The sequence below is a fragment of the Gossypium arboreum genome, chromosome 7 (assembly GCF_025698485.1).
Source record: "Gossypium arboreum isolate Shixiya-1 chromosome 7, ASM2569848v2, whole genome shotgun sequence".
Classification (NCBI taxonomy): domain Eukaryota; kingdom Viridiplantae; phylum Streptophyta; class Magnoliopsida; order Malvales; family Malvaceae; genus Gossypium; species Gossypium arboreum.
This window is the reverse complement of record NC_069076.1, coordinates 98508172-98524823: the sequence shown is the minus strand read 5'-3', so window position 1 is coordinate 98524823 and position 16652 is coordinate 98508172. Positions and strand designations below refer to the sequence as shown.

At 33.4% G+C, this 16652-nt stretch overlaps 1 protein-coding gene across 1 annotated transcript; it reads right to left on the bottom strand.

Moving 5' to 3' along the window:
• Window positions 1-6851: 6851 nt before the first annotated feature.
• Window positions 6852-8180, bottom strand: LOC108476015 (plant cysteine oxidase 3-like). The gene is made up of 4 exons (XM_053031038.1): window positions 8037-8180; window positions 7508-7658; window positions 7071-7271; window positions 6852-6973 (listed from the first exon to the last, which is right to left on the bottom strand). The coding sequence occupies exons 1-4, from the start codon at window positions 8178-8180 to the stop codon at window positions 6852-6854; spliced, it is 618 nt and encodes a 205-aa protein (XP_052886998.1).
• Between the last annotated feature and the right edge of the window lie 8472 nt (window positions 8181-16652).

The following is a 16652-nucleotide window of genomic DNA, read 5'->3' as shown; positions in this document are numbered from 1 at the left end:
ACTTCATTCCTGATAAGAAACCCCAAATTTAATAGCATTTTATCCGATAATAATCCAAAAATAAATATATTGAAAATAAAAATTTATCTTGCTATGAAATTCCTCCTACTTAGCCAATGCTTGTCCTCAAGCATGATATCCACTAAAAATAACTCGTTAATCCTTTTTAAAATCAAAACCCCCTTTCCTAGTCAAGCATACTTCAAACAATTAGGTGAATAAAAAATAAACAATTGCTAAATTCAATTAATAAGCATTTTATAAAATCTCGAATAGTATGTCAAATTCAACTATTTCACTAAATTTAGGCTTAATCAAACATGCGAAACGATCATACCCAACATATACTTTTATTTATATTTTTTATTTTATTATTATTATTATTATTATTATTATTATTATTATTATTATTATTATTTTCAAATGTAGTCAAGTCTTTTGATGCGAAGTGAGATGACAACCTAAGCACCTCACCCGGTTACTCAACCTGACACGTTCTCTTTATTTAATTATTTATTTTTAACAAATTTGAGACATAATCAAACCTTTGGATGCGAAACGAGATGACAACCCAAGTACCTCATCCCGGTTACTCAATTCATATTCCCCTAATTGATTTATTTCTTCTTTTTCAAGGCAACTTCGGCTTGTCACCAAAATTTTTGACATGAAATGAAATAACAACCCAAGCACCTCATCCCAAAAAAGTCAACAATTTTCATGAAATATTGACTAAGGTATAACATTTTCAATTCTACAAAATATTCAGTAATCAAGCAAGTAATAGTTATTCATAATTCACTCATAAATAAACTAAACATAAGAATTAGAGGTTTATTTCCGAAACCAATTAAGAAATTATTCTTAGTAAAACACATGCAAAGAAGAAAGTATGGCAAGATCCTCTCCCTACTTAGCCCACATTGCCTACAATGTGCAAAAATAATAATAAAAGTTTAGGCAAAGTGTACTCCCCGTATATATTCAATGGGTCAGAGGACGGTGGAAGTGACTGCTTTGTAGTATGTTGAGGATGCTTGAGATGTTTGCTTCAATTGTTTCAAAGTGAGTTTCAATGCGATGAAGTCATTCATCCACAATTGAAGATGGTTGCTCCTCTTGTTCCTTTTTAACTTGGGCAAGCCTTCTAAGGAATAGTGGAGGTACAACAAATGTTTTCTGTGGTGTCGACTCCGTGGGAGCTGCTGGTTCGGCTTTTTGTCTTCTTATTCAGTGTCATGGACACAACTCGTGCCAAACACTAGTTCTGACTCTGTTCCATCTTTAACGGTCATAGCACTCATATTTTGACATGGGTTCGGCTCGATTTGAGATGGAAATTTTCCTTGGTTCTCCAAACGACTAACCGTAAGTGCTAACTTACTTATTTTCTGATCAATTTCTTGGAAGTGCACTTCAGAATTTTGTTGGAATTTTTCGATACTAACTGCCAATCTCTCTACTATGGCTTCAAGAGATAACTTTGAAGGTTGATATTGTTGAGGCGGAAGTGGTCTTGGTTGATATAGTTGATTGTATCAAGGGTTTGATCCATAACTTAGATTCGGGTGGTCTCTCCACCCTGCATTGTACGTGTTCGAATATGGATCATAGCGCTTTTGAGGTGGCCTTGGAAAGTTCCCAACGACATCTACTTGTACAGTTGTGTCTTGTAAAATTGAGCACGAGTCGGTAGGATGATAAAGTTTAGTGCAAATCCCACATAACCGAGTTGAGTTCATCTTTCCTGCAAGTATATTTTTAACCACATTAGTCAGTTCATTTATCTTATCTACTAAGGAAGGAGAACTTAGCTCATAAACCCTTCTCATAGGTTCTATAGGTGGTCGATACTGTTGAGAATTTGCAGCCATGGTCGAAAATTAATTCCTTAGCTCTTTGAGGAGTTATGTTCACAAGTGCCCCTCCACTAGCGGCATCAATCATCTTTATTTCTATTAGGAGTGACCCTTCGTAGAAATACTGTAAGAGCGACTGTTCAGACAGACCATGTTGTGGGAAACTTGCACAAAACTTCTTGTATTGCTCCCAATATTCATATAGTGACTTTACTTCCTTTTGTTGTATTCCGACTATACTTCTCCTTAATTTGGTTGCTCGAGCTGCTGGGAAAAACCTGTCAAGAAATAATCGAGACATATCAGTCCAAGTATTAACAAATCCTAGAGGTAAATATAAAACAACCATTCTCTAGCAAAGCCAGCTAACAAAAAGGGAAAAGCTCGAAGTTTTATTTGATCCTCGGTTACTTATTCTCGTTTCATACTTAGACAAACCATGTGGAACTCTTTCAGATGAGTGTGGGAGTTCTCGTTTTTCAAACCGCAGAAAGTAGGCAATAAATGAATTAATTTGGAACTCTTTCGGATGAGTGTGGAGGTTCTTGTTTTTCAAACCACGAAAAGTAGGCAATAAATGAATTAATCCTGACATTAACTCAAACGGTGTTTCACCTGCCGGATAGGTTATGCATAGTGGTTGTTGTTCATTCGGTGCAGCTGCAAGTTGGTGCATAATTTGATCTACCTTTTCGTCTAAATCTTCGAATAGGAAATTTTTTTGGTATAAGATCCTATTTCGAAATCAGGAAGTGGTTGTTTACCACGCCGAATAGCTTCTCTTCAAAGTGCTCGGGCTAACTTTTCTATTTCCGGTACAAATTCTAGAGTCCCTGGTTCTGACTTGATAATAAAGAAAATAAACAAAAATTAAGAATTTTCACCAATCCCCCGCAACAATGTCAACATTTGATGGGCGTCGAAACCACTAAATATAAATTCTTACGACAAAATAACAGTAAATAGTAGTATAGAGCATTAGGGTCGAATCCACAAGGACTGGTTGTCTAATTTCACCTGTTCTTGTGACCAGAATTACTATCTGGAAACAATCGTGCCCACGATCAATGTGTTGTAATGCTGGAAAGTAAAAGAGGGGGTTTAGTGGATAAAGAAAATAATATTAAAAAAAGAAAAAGAAAAAATGTATATGAAATAAAGTAAAAACTTGATTAAATAAATTAAGCGAAATAAAATTAAATGAATAAATAAAATATTTTTTAAAGCTTAGCCTTAGCCTCGTTGTACTCCAATCTTGAATCGATCATTGAAATAGATTTTCCTTTCTAAGCGATAAACTGGTTATAGAGACCAAGAACATCCCGACCGCCAACTTTTCCTTTTGTAGTCGATCCCGATACGACTTGCAAACTGACTCTTGCTAAATTTCTAACTGCGATACACATGTTCACAATTCAAGATTTCGACAGCCTTATGATCTAAAAAGGCCAACTCGAATCAACGGCCTCAATCGTGTGGGTCGTTTGAATCCAATCTTTATCTTGCTTGATGAATTTGTACTATCCCATATACCAGAGAGATAGAAAATACTGCTTTGAGAGGTTTTTTTGAACGGGTTCGTATCTCACAATTGTTTTGTTGGAGCAATTTCCAGGTTAAAGCTAAAAATGAGTTTAGTTAATCATAAAAAGAGTCATGCTTGGAAGTGTATAGAAATGGTTTAAATGGAATTGTGGAAAGTGGAAAGGGAATAGGGCTTAAAAGGAAATAAACCAAAAAAGTAGAAAGCAAAAGAAAGAAATTGAAATGGCAGAATAGAACACACGCAGGAAGGGGGAAAAAAAAGAATTTTATTAAATGCCTGAAGCCAAATGTGTGTTTAGTTGGTTGTAGCCACTAGGTATTTATACACACTTCTAGCGCTAAAATTTAGCTAGATTTTTCTTAAATATTATCACTAAATAAATTAAAATTTTAAAAATCAAATTTAAACTAGAGATTAAATTTAAATTAATAATAGAGTCTTAACAATATCAAAAATCCTTCAATTATTATCCAGACATCTTCAAATCTTCAATCTATATCAAGCCCTCCTCTTTGCTTTTTGTTCCAATTTAGTCCCTTTTTATAAGTGTGTGAATTCAGTACACTAACTTCTTTCCTGATAAGAAAAAGCCAAATTTAACAGCATTTTATCCATTAATTAGCCAAAAATAAATATATTAAAAATAAGAGTTTATCTTGCTATCAACAATATAACGTTTTCATCAATTTTATATTTTTTATTAATATAATAACAAATTTAGTCCTCAAAGTTTAGGGTTCTCTATCTATATATGAAGCTAAAGTTATTTTTTATATTCTTTTGAATACTTTAATACTTTTTTCAGATAAATTTTTTAAGATCAAGATCAAATTGATAGAATATTAAAATATTGAGGATTTAATTTATTATTATACTATATAAAATTATGTTAATTGACTAAAAACATTGATGTTGTGCTTGATTATCTTTAGTTGCTCACTTTTAAAATTAACAATGACTAAATTGCTCTAATTTTTTTAGACAATATTGAAATTGAGGAGAATTAGAGAAGTGCTTTTACCAATTAAATTCTTTTGTTTAATTTTACTTATTTATTTCTTAATTTTATATATTTTTATAACTTAAAACAAGTTAAAATCATATTACAATGTTAGAGTTAATTGCATCAAACATTCCCAAATTATGACCCTCATTATAAATTGATCCTCAAACTTTAAAATATTCTAATTACATCCTCAATTTATCGATGTTATTTCAATAAGTTCCTTCCATTACTAAAATTGTTAATTTAACTATTAAATGAGACTTGGATCTTATGTGATATAATTTAAAATGAAAAAATTAAAGAAAAATTTTATATCATAAAAATTTTGGCATCGAGGCTTTGGAAGCTTTTTCGAAACTATTGTCCACTCTCTCTTTTTCGATTTTAGTTTAAAATTTTAAAAGTTATATAACAATATTTTATTTTTCTTTGAAAATTTCATTTTAAATTATGTCACTTAACATTTTAATGCCATTTAATGATTAAATTAATGATATCGATAATAAAAGGACTTGATTAATATAACATTGATAATTGTAATTTGGATATGTTGAAGTTCAGGAACCAATTTAAAATAAAGTTCATAATTTGAGAAGTTGTTATGCAATTAACTCTATAATGTTACCTAGCAAAATTTTGAAATCAAGAGCTTTGTTATTACTTCCAAAACCAAATTAAGTTGCTTTCGCAAAACATACAATCTTCAACCAAATACCAAATGTATGTTTTCTTCCTCTTTCTAACTCTTGTATTCTTCCTACAATTAAATTTTATTTTTTCCGGTTTTTTTTAAGGAATTTAATTTATCTATATTTTTATTTTAAAATTCAAATTCAAATCTGAATGTTGATACAGTCAATTTTTTTTGCTAAATTTACTAGTGTAACATTTTGAAATAAAATAAAATACTCACTTTTTAATCATGTAATAAAAAGAAATTACATTTTAGTAAATCTGAATTTAATAGAAAAATTTTAATGATATTAATAATTGAACTTACATTTTAAATTCTTAAAATAAAAATATAAAATTAAATTCTAAATATACTAATAATTTAACTCTTGCTTTTCATATAATTTTAGTTTTAGATTTTATTTTACTCCCGACGTTATACTTTGTTAAACATCAACTTTGTATCAAAACCAACTACAATTATTATTAGCCACTGATCTTATCTATTTTAATTTATTGTAAAATAACTATTTTATTTAATAAAATTTTATGGCATATAATTTTAGTTAAAACAAATACCTACAATGATAAAGAAGAAATATTATATACAAACTTATTCAATTCATAAGAAGGATTGCATAAAATTGTGATTTCATGTTATCTATATACCTTTACAATAGGAAAATGACAAATATCAGATTTTTCCTCTTGATTTTTAGCATTTTTAGTTCGATTTAAATTTTTTTCAGGAAAAAAGGTTAAAAATTAGGAAGAAAAATCTGATTTGTCATTCTCCTATTAGGAAGAGATATAGATGATGTGGAATCACAGTTTCATACAATCTTTTCTCTACAATTCACATGCAAGATCAAATTCAAATTATTATTATTTAATTAGATAAATTCCATTCAAGATCACTAAATGATTAGTATATTTACCTTTTGATCACTCAAATTCAAAAAGTTACAAAATGATTACTAAATCATTAAAAAAAAATTTATTCAAGTCACTGAGTTGTTAAGGTTTTTTTAAATCAAGTTATCGAACTCCAAGTGATGATTCACCGATCGGTACTGTGGATCAGTACTCATCGATAAATAGAAAAACATACCCTAGATCAAGTTGATTTGACAATCAATGTTGGAGATCGAAGAAGAAATCTATTCAGATTTTGGTTCATATATTCAAGACATTCAAAGTTGTTTCGTAAAAAAAAAAAAAACTAAATTATAGAAGAAAAAATGAATGAGAGCTTCCGATTGGTATAAGTGATGCGACAAAAAAAGTCATACAACAACAATTTAAATAATTTAGTGACTTAAATAAAAAAGTTAACGAAAAAAGACAAATTAAATTTAATTTGTTCAAGGTACAACATTCATTATGTGTGTTCATGCCAGTGTTATGTAATCATGTTTATATAGATTTTGACCCATTCGTTAATTCTATCATGTCAATGTATAAATATATCCCAAAAGTGGATCAAACTACAAAAATGCTACTCATGAAGCAAGCGAATGGCTTTACAAGAAAACAGACCATTAAAACTAAAGAAGATGAAGATGAATAATCATACAATCTACTAAAAACTTCAAATTAGCCACATTTTTCGTTCGGTATATGTAATATTCAAAGCGCAAAGCCAGATATGCAATTCTAATTCGCATGCAGTGTGGCCATGAAAGAACATTCTCAAGCCTCCAAAAGTCGAACGAACGAGCGAACATGGTATTATCTACGAAGCAATACCAAAGAGACATATCGAGAACTAAACCTGAATAGGTGGACCAACATATACTCCTGGCTGCATATATAGATCATCCGGCGTTTCCGTCTCCGCAAGCCATGCATAGTCCTCTTCCTTTCCATTGCTTATCTGAGCTCCATTTCCTGCAGAATCACATTACACATCGTCATCGTTTCTCTTTTACCAAATTCCATGCAGAACAATAGAAGGGCAACAACAACAACAAAAGGATTGACTTACCCGAGGTTGAAAACGGATAGTCGATGTAATAAGTGCACTTTCTACCGAGATCCTCTCTATACGGCGGAGCAAGTACATCAAGGACGGCACAAGGAGACACTGCAGTGAAACAATGCAGATTGCCCCCACTTTTTGGGTACAACACAGAGGTCCGGCATGGTTCGGTAAAAACTTTATCCATCACCAACCTTGCTAACCTTACTGCCGAAAAGAAATTCTGTAACAAGTTTCTAAACTAAAAGAAACAGAATCATACTGGGTGACATGATTCAATGAAACATCTCTAACCATTTAAATTCAAGAATCATTAAGAGTGATTGCTAATTTTGATGGTAGATTCATACAAAACAGCAGAACTAAAATCGCCTTTCACTGCCAACATATCGGATTAACTTTCACGTACAAAAAGTAGATTAAAACCAAACCTTGAGGGCAACCTGGCTCCTTGCTTTCCCTAATACATGTTGGTTCAATCCAGTCATAAGACTTTACATGCAGAGATCCGTAAAGAACTTTGCTGAATACAGTCATCTCGGGATGGTCGTGCAGTGGAATAACTGAAGAAGTAGGAAAGCAGAATATACACATCTGCATAGAATGTCATTTGTTAAACAACTCGGAATAAGATACTAGAACCTTGAGAGGATGATCTTTTTGACCATATTTCCGATGAACCCTGTTCACAGCTTCTCAAGAGCAGCACGTAGTGATGATGCAGTATGATCAATACCTCTGAAAGATGCCTTGGGTTGCTCGGAGTGTAGGAAAATAAATGCAATTTAAAGCTTTTCAATCTAGGGAACTAACAATGATAAAGAAATCAACTCGAACCTTATGGACACGATAGAAAGATGCATAAAACGCTTGAAATGGCAAACACTGAACCTAAAAGATTTATCCCAATGAGAATATAAAAACATAAAGAGATGAGCGCGAAATCATATGTGTAGATCAGATAAGGCTCACCGTAAAACCATCACATTCGTGAATGTGCAAATATGTAATAGGTTGAGTACACCGAGCTACACGTCCATGCCCTTCATCATCAATAGGATTTTCCTCTTTAAGTCCAACATCAGCAGGGGTAAACGTGTCTGTAAAACAGTACATCGAGCTCACAACCTGTTCGATTTTTATAATCAAAACAAAGCTTCGTGCTTCCGTTTTCCAGCTATTGTATGAAGCAGCTTTTAGGGAAGCAAAGGATTAAAAGTATCTAATGTTGACATGAACATAAAATTCACTCCATAATAAGTTGCTATACAATTAGAATTGACACACATCCCTCCATTCTTAACTGGAATTCAAGATGGAATCGGTGATTATACTAGACGATGAGCAATCATAACTCATCCCTTCATTCATCTTTGTCAATCTGCAATTACATTGATCTCAACGCTAACCTGAAAAAACATTTCTCTAAGATGTATAACATGGCAGTACTCTTCTTAAAAGACACATCGAAGCATGACAGATATTCGAAATATATAAGTACAAAAACCTGATAAGAACGTTTGAGATCAATTCTTGATTGTTCTTTAAAAGTTTAATCATATAAAATAGCATGTAATTCACACATATAGAAGTATTTGTAAGTTATTGCGTTGCTGGTTTGGGTTAAAATAAGAGAAACAAAGCTCAACAGAGGCAAGCTCAATGAAAGTACAATAATATCGCTTCACATTGGCATCTTTGTAGAAACCAGAAACTATCTAAAGTTGGCAGTAAAAGTATTATTAAAAAGTTCATCCATTGTTATTGTCGTAACCATTTTTTTTTAAAACGGGAATCGACTTGAATTTTAAAAATGAACACAAAAAACGGGAGTCGCCACCGATCCTTTTAACTAGGTGTGATCGGGTCACCTCATTGCAGTGGTTGTTTTTAATAAATAACTTGATTTATTTAAAAAAACAATTTTGGTCTACGCAAATCAAGAAAATAGGTTCGGGAGTCGGTTACGCACGAGGAAGGATTAGCACCCCCGATACGCCCAAAATTGGTACCTAGTTGATTAATTAGTGTATTAGTGTCGAAGATTGAAAACTTGAAAGAATTTAAGATACGATCCTTTTTTGTAAAGTGAACATTGAAATGTCAAAGACATTCTCGTCTCAAGGCAACGACATGTTATATCCAGTGAGTTAGGATACGGCATCTCGAACTTTTGAGAATGAGCTTGCCTTGTATTTAAAATATATATTTTGACCTCTTTTAAAAGAGTATTCGGTTAGTTAGGGTGAACGAGGAAGATCGAGACCCAGTAAGTTAGGGCACGTTTCCTCGAATTCCCGAACACCGAACATTGCCTTTACTTGTAAAAGATCTTGTTTCGAAGTTTCAAAGTGTCATACCCGGTAAGTTAGGGCACCACGCTTCATATCTCCGAAAATAAGCATTTTTAAAACTTGTATCGTGATTTAAAAAGAATATTCCGTTATTTAGGTTAAGTGAGAAAAGTCGAAACCCAGTAAGTTAGGGCACGATTATCTCGAATTACCTAATAACGGATTTTTCTTTTTATGAAAGAATTGTTTTAATATATTGAGCAAAAAATAACGCGATTTATAGTAAAATGTAAAAGCAAAATATAGCATTGACATGTATAAGAATATAATAATAATGCGACGGTGTCAAAACAATAACATGAGCAACCGTAACAGGTGAAGTAATATCAAGGCTAATAGTATGCAAATATAAACAAATGTTAAACATGGCAAAAATAATAATGACAATGATAACGAAAACGAAAACAGGAATAATAATAATGTAAATAACAATAGTGCGAAACGATGATAATGCATGGTCTTTAAACATGATAGTAATAATGTGAATATGAAGTAGTAGGGAGCATAGGTATGTAAAACATATAATACCAGATTACAAATATATACATAATATTTATTAAAAATAGTAATAAATAATAAAAGACTAATAATAACGATATATAAATATATAAATATATGTATTAAAACTTATACGTAATAATAGAAATAAAATGTATACGTAGTATTAAAATATATAAAAATGCGATATTACCAAACATATATATACATAAAAACATGTGTAATATATTAAAAGTATAGACAGGTATACATAAAATATATATATATGTGTAAAAATGTACGTAATATAATATTAAGATATGTGCGTAATAGGAAATATAATGTATATATATTTAATGAAAAATATGTGACATACAGATACCTAAAACAAATAATATGAAGCTATTAATAATGCTATATATATATATATATATATAAAATGAAAATACATACTACTACTATGTAATAATAGAAATACAAAAGAAAAAGCAATAAAAGTATTAAATTAAAGTAATAATATATATATATATATAAACTACATATATAAATGTGTATATGTACATATAAAATGTACACTAATATATAATGATAATAGTGATAATAATAATAATGTTAAGCATAAAAAGTAAATATAATATGATAGTAATATTAAAATAAAGTAATTAAAATAATACTATACATATAGAAAATGTATATACGTACATATGCAGTAAAATATATATTAATAGTAATAATAATAACCATATGGGTGATAATAATAACGATAATAATATTTTAAAATATACATAAAAATAACAAAAGGTATGCATATACATAATAATAACAATAGTATAGCAAAAATAATAATAATATGTTAATGAATATGATAATAATAATAATAACAGTTAAAATAATGCTAAAAATAAAAAATAGAGTAAAAATAATATAAAAATCAGATTAGATCTCAAAGAAGGGACCCAATTCGAAACTAAAACAGAATTTTGGGGCCAATTTGAAAGGAAATATAAAAAGAGGCACCTATTTGAATACAGAAATAACATACGGGGGCCAAAAGGGGAATTTACCTGAACCCTTAAAACGACGTCGCAGGAGGGAGGATTAAATCACAAAACGTGATGAATTTTGAGGCCAATTTGAAAGAAATAAAAAGCTAATTGCAAAACGTGTGAAAAGCGGAAGGATCGCGCGCGTAATTAGACCATCATATGAAAACGCGCGGATCCTGAAGCAGGTCGGAGCTAGTCCTCGGGTCAGGGTGGCTAAACGGCGTCGTTTTGGGCTTATGGGTGCCAACCAAAACGGCGCCGTTTTGTATCATCTATATAAGCCAAAATTTTGTCTTTGAAATCATTTTTGCTGTTTGTTTCAAAAAAACTTAGCCTTTTTTCTTTGTTTTCTCTGCAGGTTCGAGCTCGGTCAGCGCTCCGGCGGTCTACCACAGTCCTCCATCGCGTCTCCAGTGCCGGCGACCGCCGTGCACGGCGGTTGGAGGTAAAAAACTTCCCTTTTCTTGTTTTAAATTGTGTTTCTTTTGTTTATGTTGTATATTTATACTTATATAAGGGTATTTAATAGGTAGATTTGGCTATGAAATAACAATAAAAAAAAAAAAGGAAAGTAAACGAATCACCTTGCCTATGGCTTCTGTTTCTGAGGGCTTTTAGTTTTTTTTTTTGATGCTGTTTCTCTCTTTTTTGATGGATAATATTGCTGTTTTTTTGCTAGAAAGATTGAATGCTTTATTTTGTATCTAAAGAATTTGCCGAGAGATACAATGGTTTTGAACTTGGCTTTTTATAGCCAATTCTTTACAACTTGCCCTCTTTGACTAATCTGTCTCTTCTCTTTTTATTGTTGCAGGCAAAACGGCGGTGGAGCAGAGGCCACTTGCAGGAGATGTATTGGGGCGGTGGGATAAGTGATTTTGTAACGCCCCAATTTTCGGGAACTCCGTGAATGTTGGCATAGGTTTAATTATGCTAGTGGGCCTCTAGAAAGCCCAAGCTTAAGATAGAACCCGGCAATTTTAGTTAATTTTTTTTGTTCCATAAGAAAAAAAGGGTGAAATTATGAAATAGGCCCTATGTGAAAATGTTTGAAAATGCTATAGGCTAAATTGAAGTGGCCAAATAAATAGGAGTGCAAAATAGGAGGATTTGCATGACAAACCTCCCATTTTACATGAAGTGGCCAGCCATCATATTGTTGTAGACAAAATGTGCACTTGATATCCATAATTTATAGTACAAATTGATACAAATTGATAATAGGTTAGGTAAATATTCCATGATAATAGGTTAGGTAAATGTTCCATGATAATTGGTTAGGTAAATGTTTCATGATAATGGGTTAGGTAAATGTTTCATGATAACAATTTCATGTCTTTTGTATTAAAGAATTAAATGGATGAAATATGAAGTTTTATTAAAAGAAAAATGGGTGAAAAGAACAAAGTTTTGTCCATCTTTGTTCATCATAGCTGAAAGTTAGAGAAGAGAAAGGAGAGGAGAAAGCTCTTGAGTATTCGGTCATTAGGAGGAGGAAAATTGAAGGTAAGTTCTTGGTACCTTGCTTCTATTTTGAGGTTCATGAGTTCTTCTTGATTCTACCTTAACTCTTGAAGTATATTTTGATTTTTAGTTGTGTTGTGAGCATTTGGTCATGAATTAAAATGAAGGAAATGGTTGTTGTTTCATGTTCTTTTGATGAAAAATGGAAGATATGTGAAGTTGAGCCAAACAAATGAGCATGCATGTGCCTTAGATGCTAAAGGGAAAAATCGGCTAACATGTTGTGCTTTAAAATGATGAAATGGAGATTATGCTTAAGTAAAAATCATAGATATGTGATGATTGATTGGTGATATACATGTTTAAATAACATGCATGCAAGATAGGTGTATGAAAGAGTGATTTGGTAATAAATCTGCTTAGGACAGCAGCAGTAACGTGACTTTGAAAAATCACCATAAATTGTGGGAGATGAATTAGAAGCTGAATAAATTATTTAATTAAAGCTTATTGAGTCTAGTTTCTAATGAAATAAACAAGAACATATTTTGAATTCTGTACAATGAGAAATTTGATTCGTAATGAAAATTGATCAGATTAGTCAAACAGTGAAACATGGGAAACTTTAAGAAAAATCTGGTATTGATTGGCCAAACCAAAAATTCTTAAAATTTTATGGATAGAATATATATGAGTCTATTTTCAGGGAAAATTAACGGCACTTGATTTGGAGTTTCGTAGCTCCAGTTATAAATGATTTAGTGACTGTTGCTCAGGAAGACAACTTGCAGTGAAATTATGATTATATGGTAAACATTGACAAAAATTTGTTAATGAGTTGCTTATTGTTTTCTTATAAGCATATTATGATCTATAAGTGTGGTTGGCCTAATATTGTAAGGGGTTAATACGTAGTTTGTATTTGAATGTTAGATTAACGTGTTAGTAATCCAATTGTAGGCGGTTCGTGTGTGGATCTCGTCAGCATATCGTCACAAACAGGTGTGTAACTAACACCCTCTTTTTTAGTCTGGATCGACAAAAGTCGAAAAGTCAAAATGCCGAAAACTGGTATTTTGTAGATTTTCGAATGTGCGAATGCTCGTGAGGTAAATCGATTAATGTTTTTGGTAAGCTGCAAAATTTGGACTGCAAAGTGCATGATTTCTGTGCCCTCGATATTTTTGGGCTTAATGGGCCAAAATTGGAATGATGGGCCAACGGGCCCAATTCGGTAAAAACCCTCGGTACGTGATTCTGTTAGTACGTGAAAAGTAGGAATATGCATGAAAAACCCTAAAATAGATAAATTACTGAAATACCTTTAAAAGTGGAAAATTTACAGTTTACCCTAGTAGGTAAATTAGAAATACCCCTGGGTTAAATTGACCTAAATGCATGTTTGACTGTTGTTATTTACTGCTTGCCATGTTGTTATTATCTGATGCATGGGATTGGGATATTGATGGAGGAAGTATTGAAAGTGGCTTGTCCACGTCTTGGAGGCTTTGCCTCAATTTATGATAAGCGAGCGAGCAAATGCGCAAATGTGGAGTGTTGAAATTTGGGTGGGTTGAGCTATTCTCCACATGGAGTATAGGGCTAATGCGGGTGGAGTGTAGTGGTTGGTGGGTTGAGTAGTCTCCCAAATGGGCTTGCATATGTTATTGATGTTGCATGTATTTTGAAATGGGCCTATGGGCCATATCATTATCTGAATAAGGGCTAAGGCCCGGTTTATTGTAATGAAAAGGGCTCGGTCCAAGACCCTTTGTTACTGAATGGGCTTAGGCCCAATAGGCTTGAGTGACTTAGGCTTTGAATGGGTTTTCTTTACACTGAGTTTCCCCAAACTCACCCCTTTTATTTTCATCCACGCAGAAATCTCCAACCATAGTGGGCTTGGAGTTGTGAGGAATTCGAGTGGCCACCCGCTCGAAAGTTTGATTTTCTTACGTGAACTGGACATCCTTTTATTTACGTTTGAAGTTTTGAGTTTTTAAATGTAATAAGGCCGCTTAATTATTTTTGATGGTTTTAATATGTATTACTAAGATAGGTATTACTTATTTTAACTGTTGAAATTGGATAGCTTTAGGGTGCGTTTTCAAAACACAGCAATTGATTTCAAAATAACACGACAACAAGCAAAGCTTCCGCAATGAAAGTATTTTCCAAAATTAATCACTTTTTCTAAAAATGACTTAATCAAATCAGTTTCCTAGAAATATCCATGACGTTAAGGTGTGGCAATGGCGGTATGCATGTCTAGGATTGGATCCGAAGAGAGCTTGGTACTTAAGCAGTCCGATGGACTCGCCACCTCTTTTCCGGTTTCCTACTTAGTGCACAGCTTCCATTCACTTTAACCTATAATGAAATTATCTTTTAAAACACTAAGTAAGTTTTTCTGGATCAACAATATAAAATATTTTGAACGCTTCGATGTGGCATGTCGGATCCGGTCATAATGTCTGGGCAGGGTTTGGGGTGCTATATTTAGTGGTATCAGAGCCTAGGTTGCAACAACTCGGTTGTGGAATGGGTTTACAAAAACAAAGATTTTCGAAAACGAAAATTTTATAAAGAATACAAAAAACTTGATTTTCAAAATTTAGATATTTAGAATGTGGCATTCTGAATCTCCGGCTCAAGTCTGTAAGTATTACTCTGAACTCTTCTGAATATTTTTTTGACTTATCTGTCTGTACTGAAATCCTGCTAGGATACTCTAGATAGGATGATACTGAAACCATAGGAAAATCTGATAAGAGACTGAAACTGTAGCTAGACTTCGATTCTACGAAAACAAACTCTAAACTACTGTCTGATTCATAAAACATCTGTAATAAACACTGGAATATTAATTGATGCATAAAAATTCGTAATCAAGATAATACGATATGAGTACAAGAGGCCGTTGACGAAGCCGAGAAAATGCTCGAGCGAGATCTTTGTCTTCGAGACATATACCGGTGGTGGATGCACCGGTACCACCTGCAACAGAGGTAGAGTCTTATGATTGCAGTACCGGGGATGATGCCCTGTCATAGACAATGCTTCGTGTTCTGGAAAGGGTTGCCGGGGCAAGTACGGGCAATGGAGTTCAGGGATCTATTTCTGAACGACTTCGGGCTAACAGAGCGGAGATCTTTAGGGGCGTGCCTGGTATCGCCTCGAATGTGGCAGAATATTGATTGGAGGCCACAGAACGGATTATGGACAACTTGGACTGCTCTGAGGAGATTGTGAGTGGGGTATCTGTACTAAGTCCTTTGGGTCACTCGGTTAGGGTAGACAAATTGTATAGGGATGTACCCTTGGAAACTCAAGGTAAGATTTTCCTGGAGATCGATGGAGTTACTGTTCGGAGAGTTTGATCTCATTTTGGGAATGGGTGGCTTGTTAAGCATAAAGCGACTCGGATTGTCTTTGCTAAACGAATGGTGTTAAGGACCACAAAGGATGAGGAGGTTATAGTGATAGGTGAGCGAAGGGATTATTTGTCCAATGTGGTGTCGGCTTTAAGAGCCGAAAAGTGGATTGGGAAAGGTTGTGAGGCCTATTTGGCATTTGTAAGTCAGTCAGAAGAGGAGGGACTGATAGTGGATAAGGTTAGGACCGTAAAGGAGTTCCAAGATGTTTTTCCGGAGGAGCTTCCAAGATTGCCTCCGAATTGAGAAATTGAGTTTGGAATAGACTTGTTGCCTGGAACGGCGCCCGTGTCCATCGCACCGTATAGGATGGCACCGAAGGAGTTAGTGGAGTTAAAGGTTCAAATTCAAGAGTTGTTGGATAGGGGCTTCATTAGGCCAAGCGTGTTTCCATGGGGAGCACCAGTGCTATTCATGAAAAAGAAGGATGGTACGATGCGGATGTGCATTGATTATCGCTAGTTGAACAAACTGACGATTAAGAATAAGTATCCACTGCCAAGGATTGATGATTTGTTCGACCAGCTTAGAGGAGCTTCTGTATTTTCCAAGATCGACCTTCGATCTGGATATCATCGATTAAAGGTCAAGGAGGCGATATCCATAAGACAACATTCGTGACTCGGTATGGTCATTACGAGTTTCGGTTATGCCATTTGATTTAACGCTCTGCAGCGCTTATGGGTCTCGATGAATCGTGTGTTCCAACCATTTTAGATCGGTTCGTAGTCGTCTTTATTGACGATATCCTGGTATATTCTGAAACTGAAGCGAAACATGATGAGCATCTCCGTATAGTGTTGCGAGTGTTAA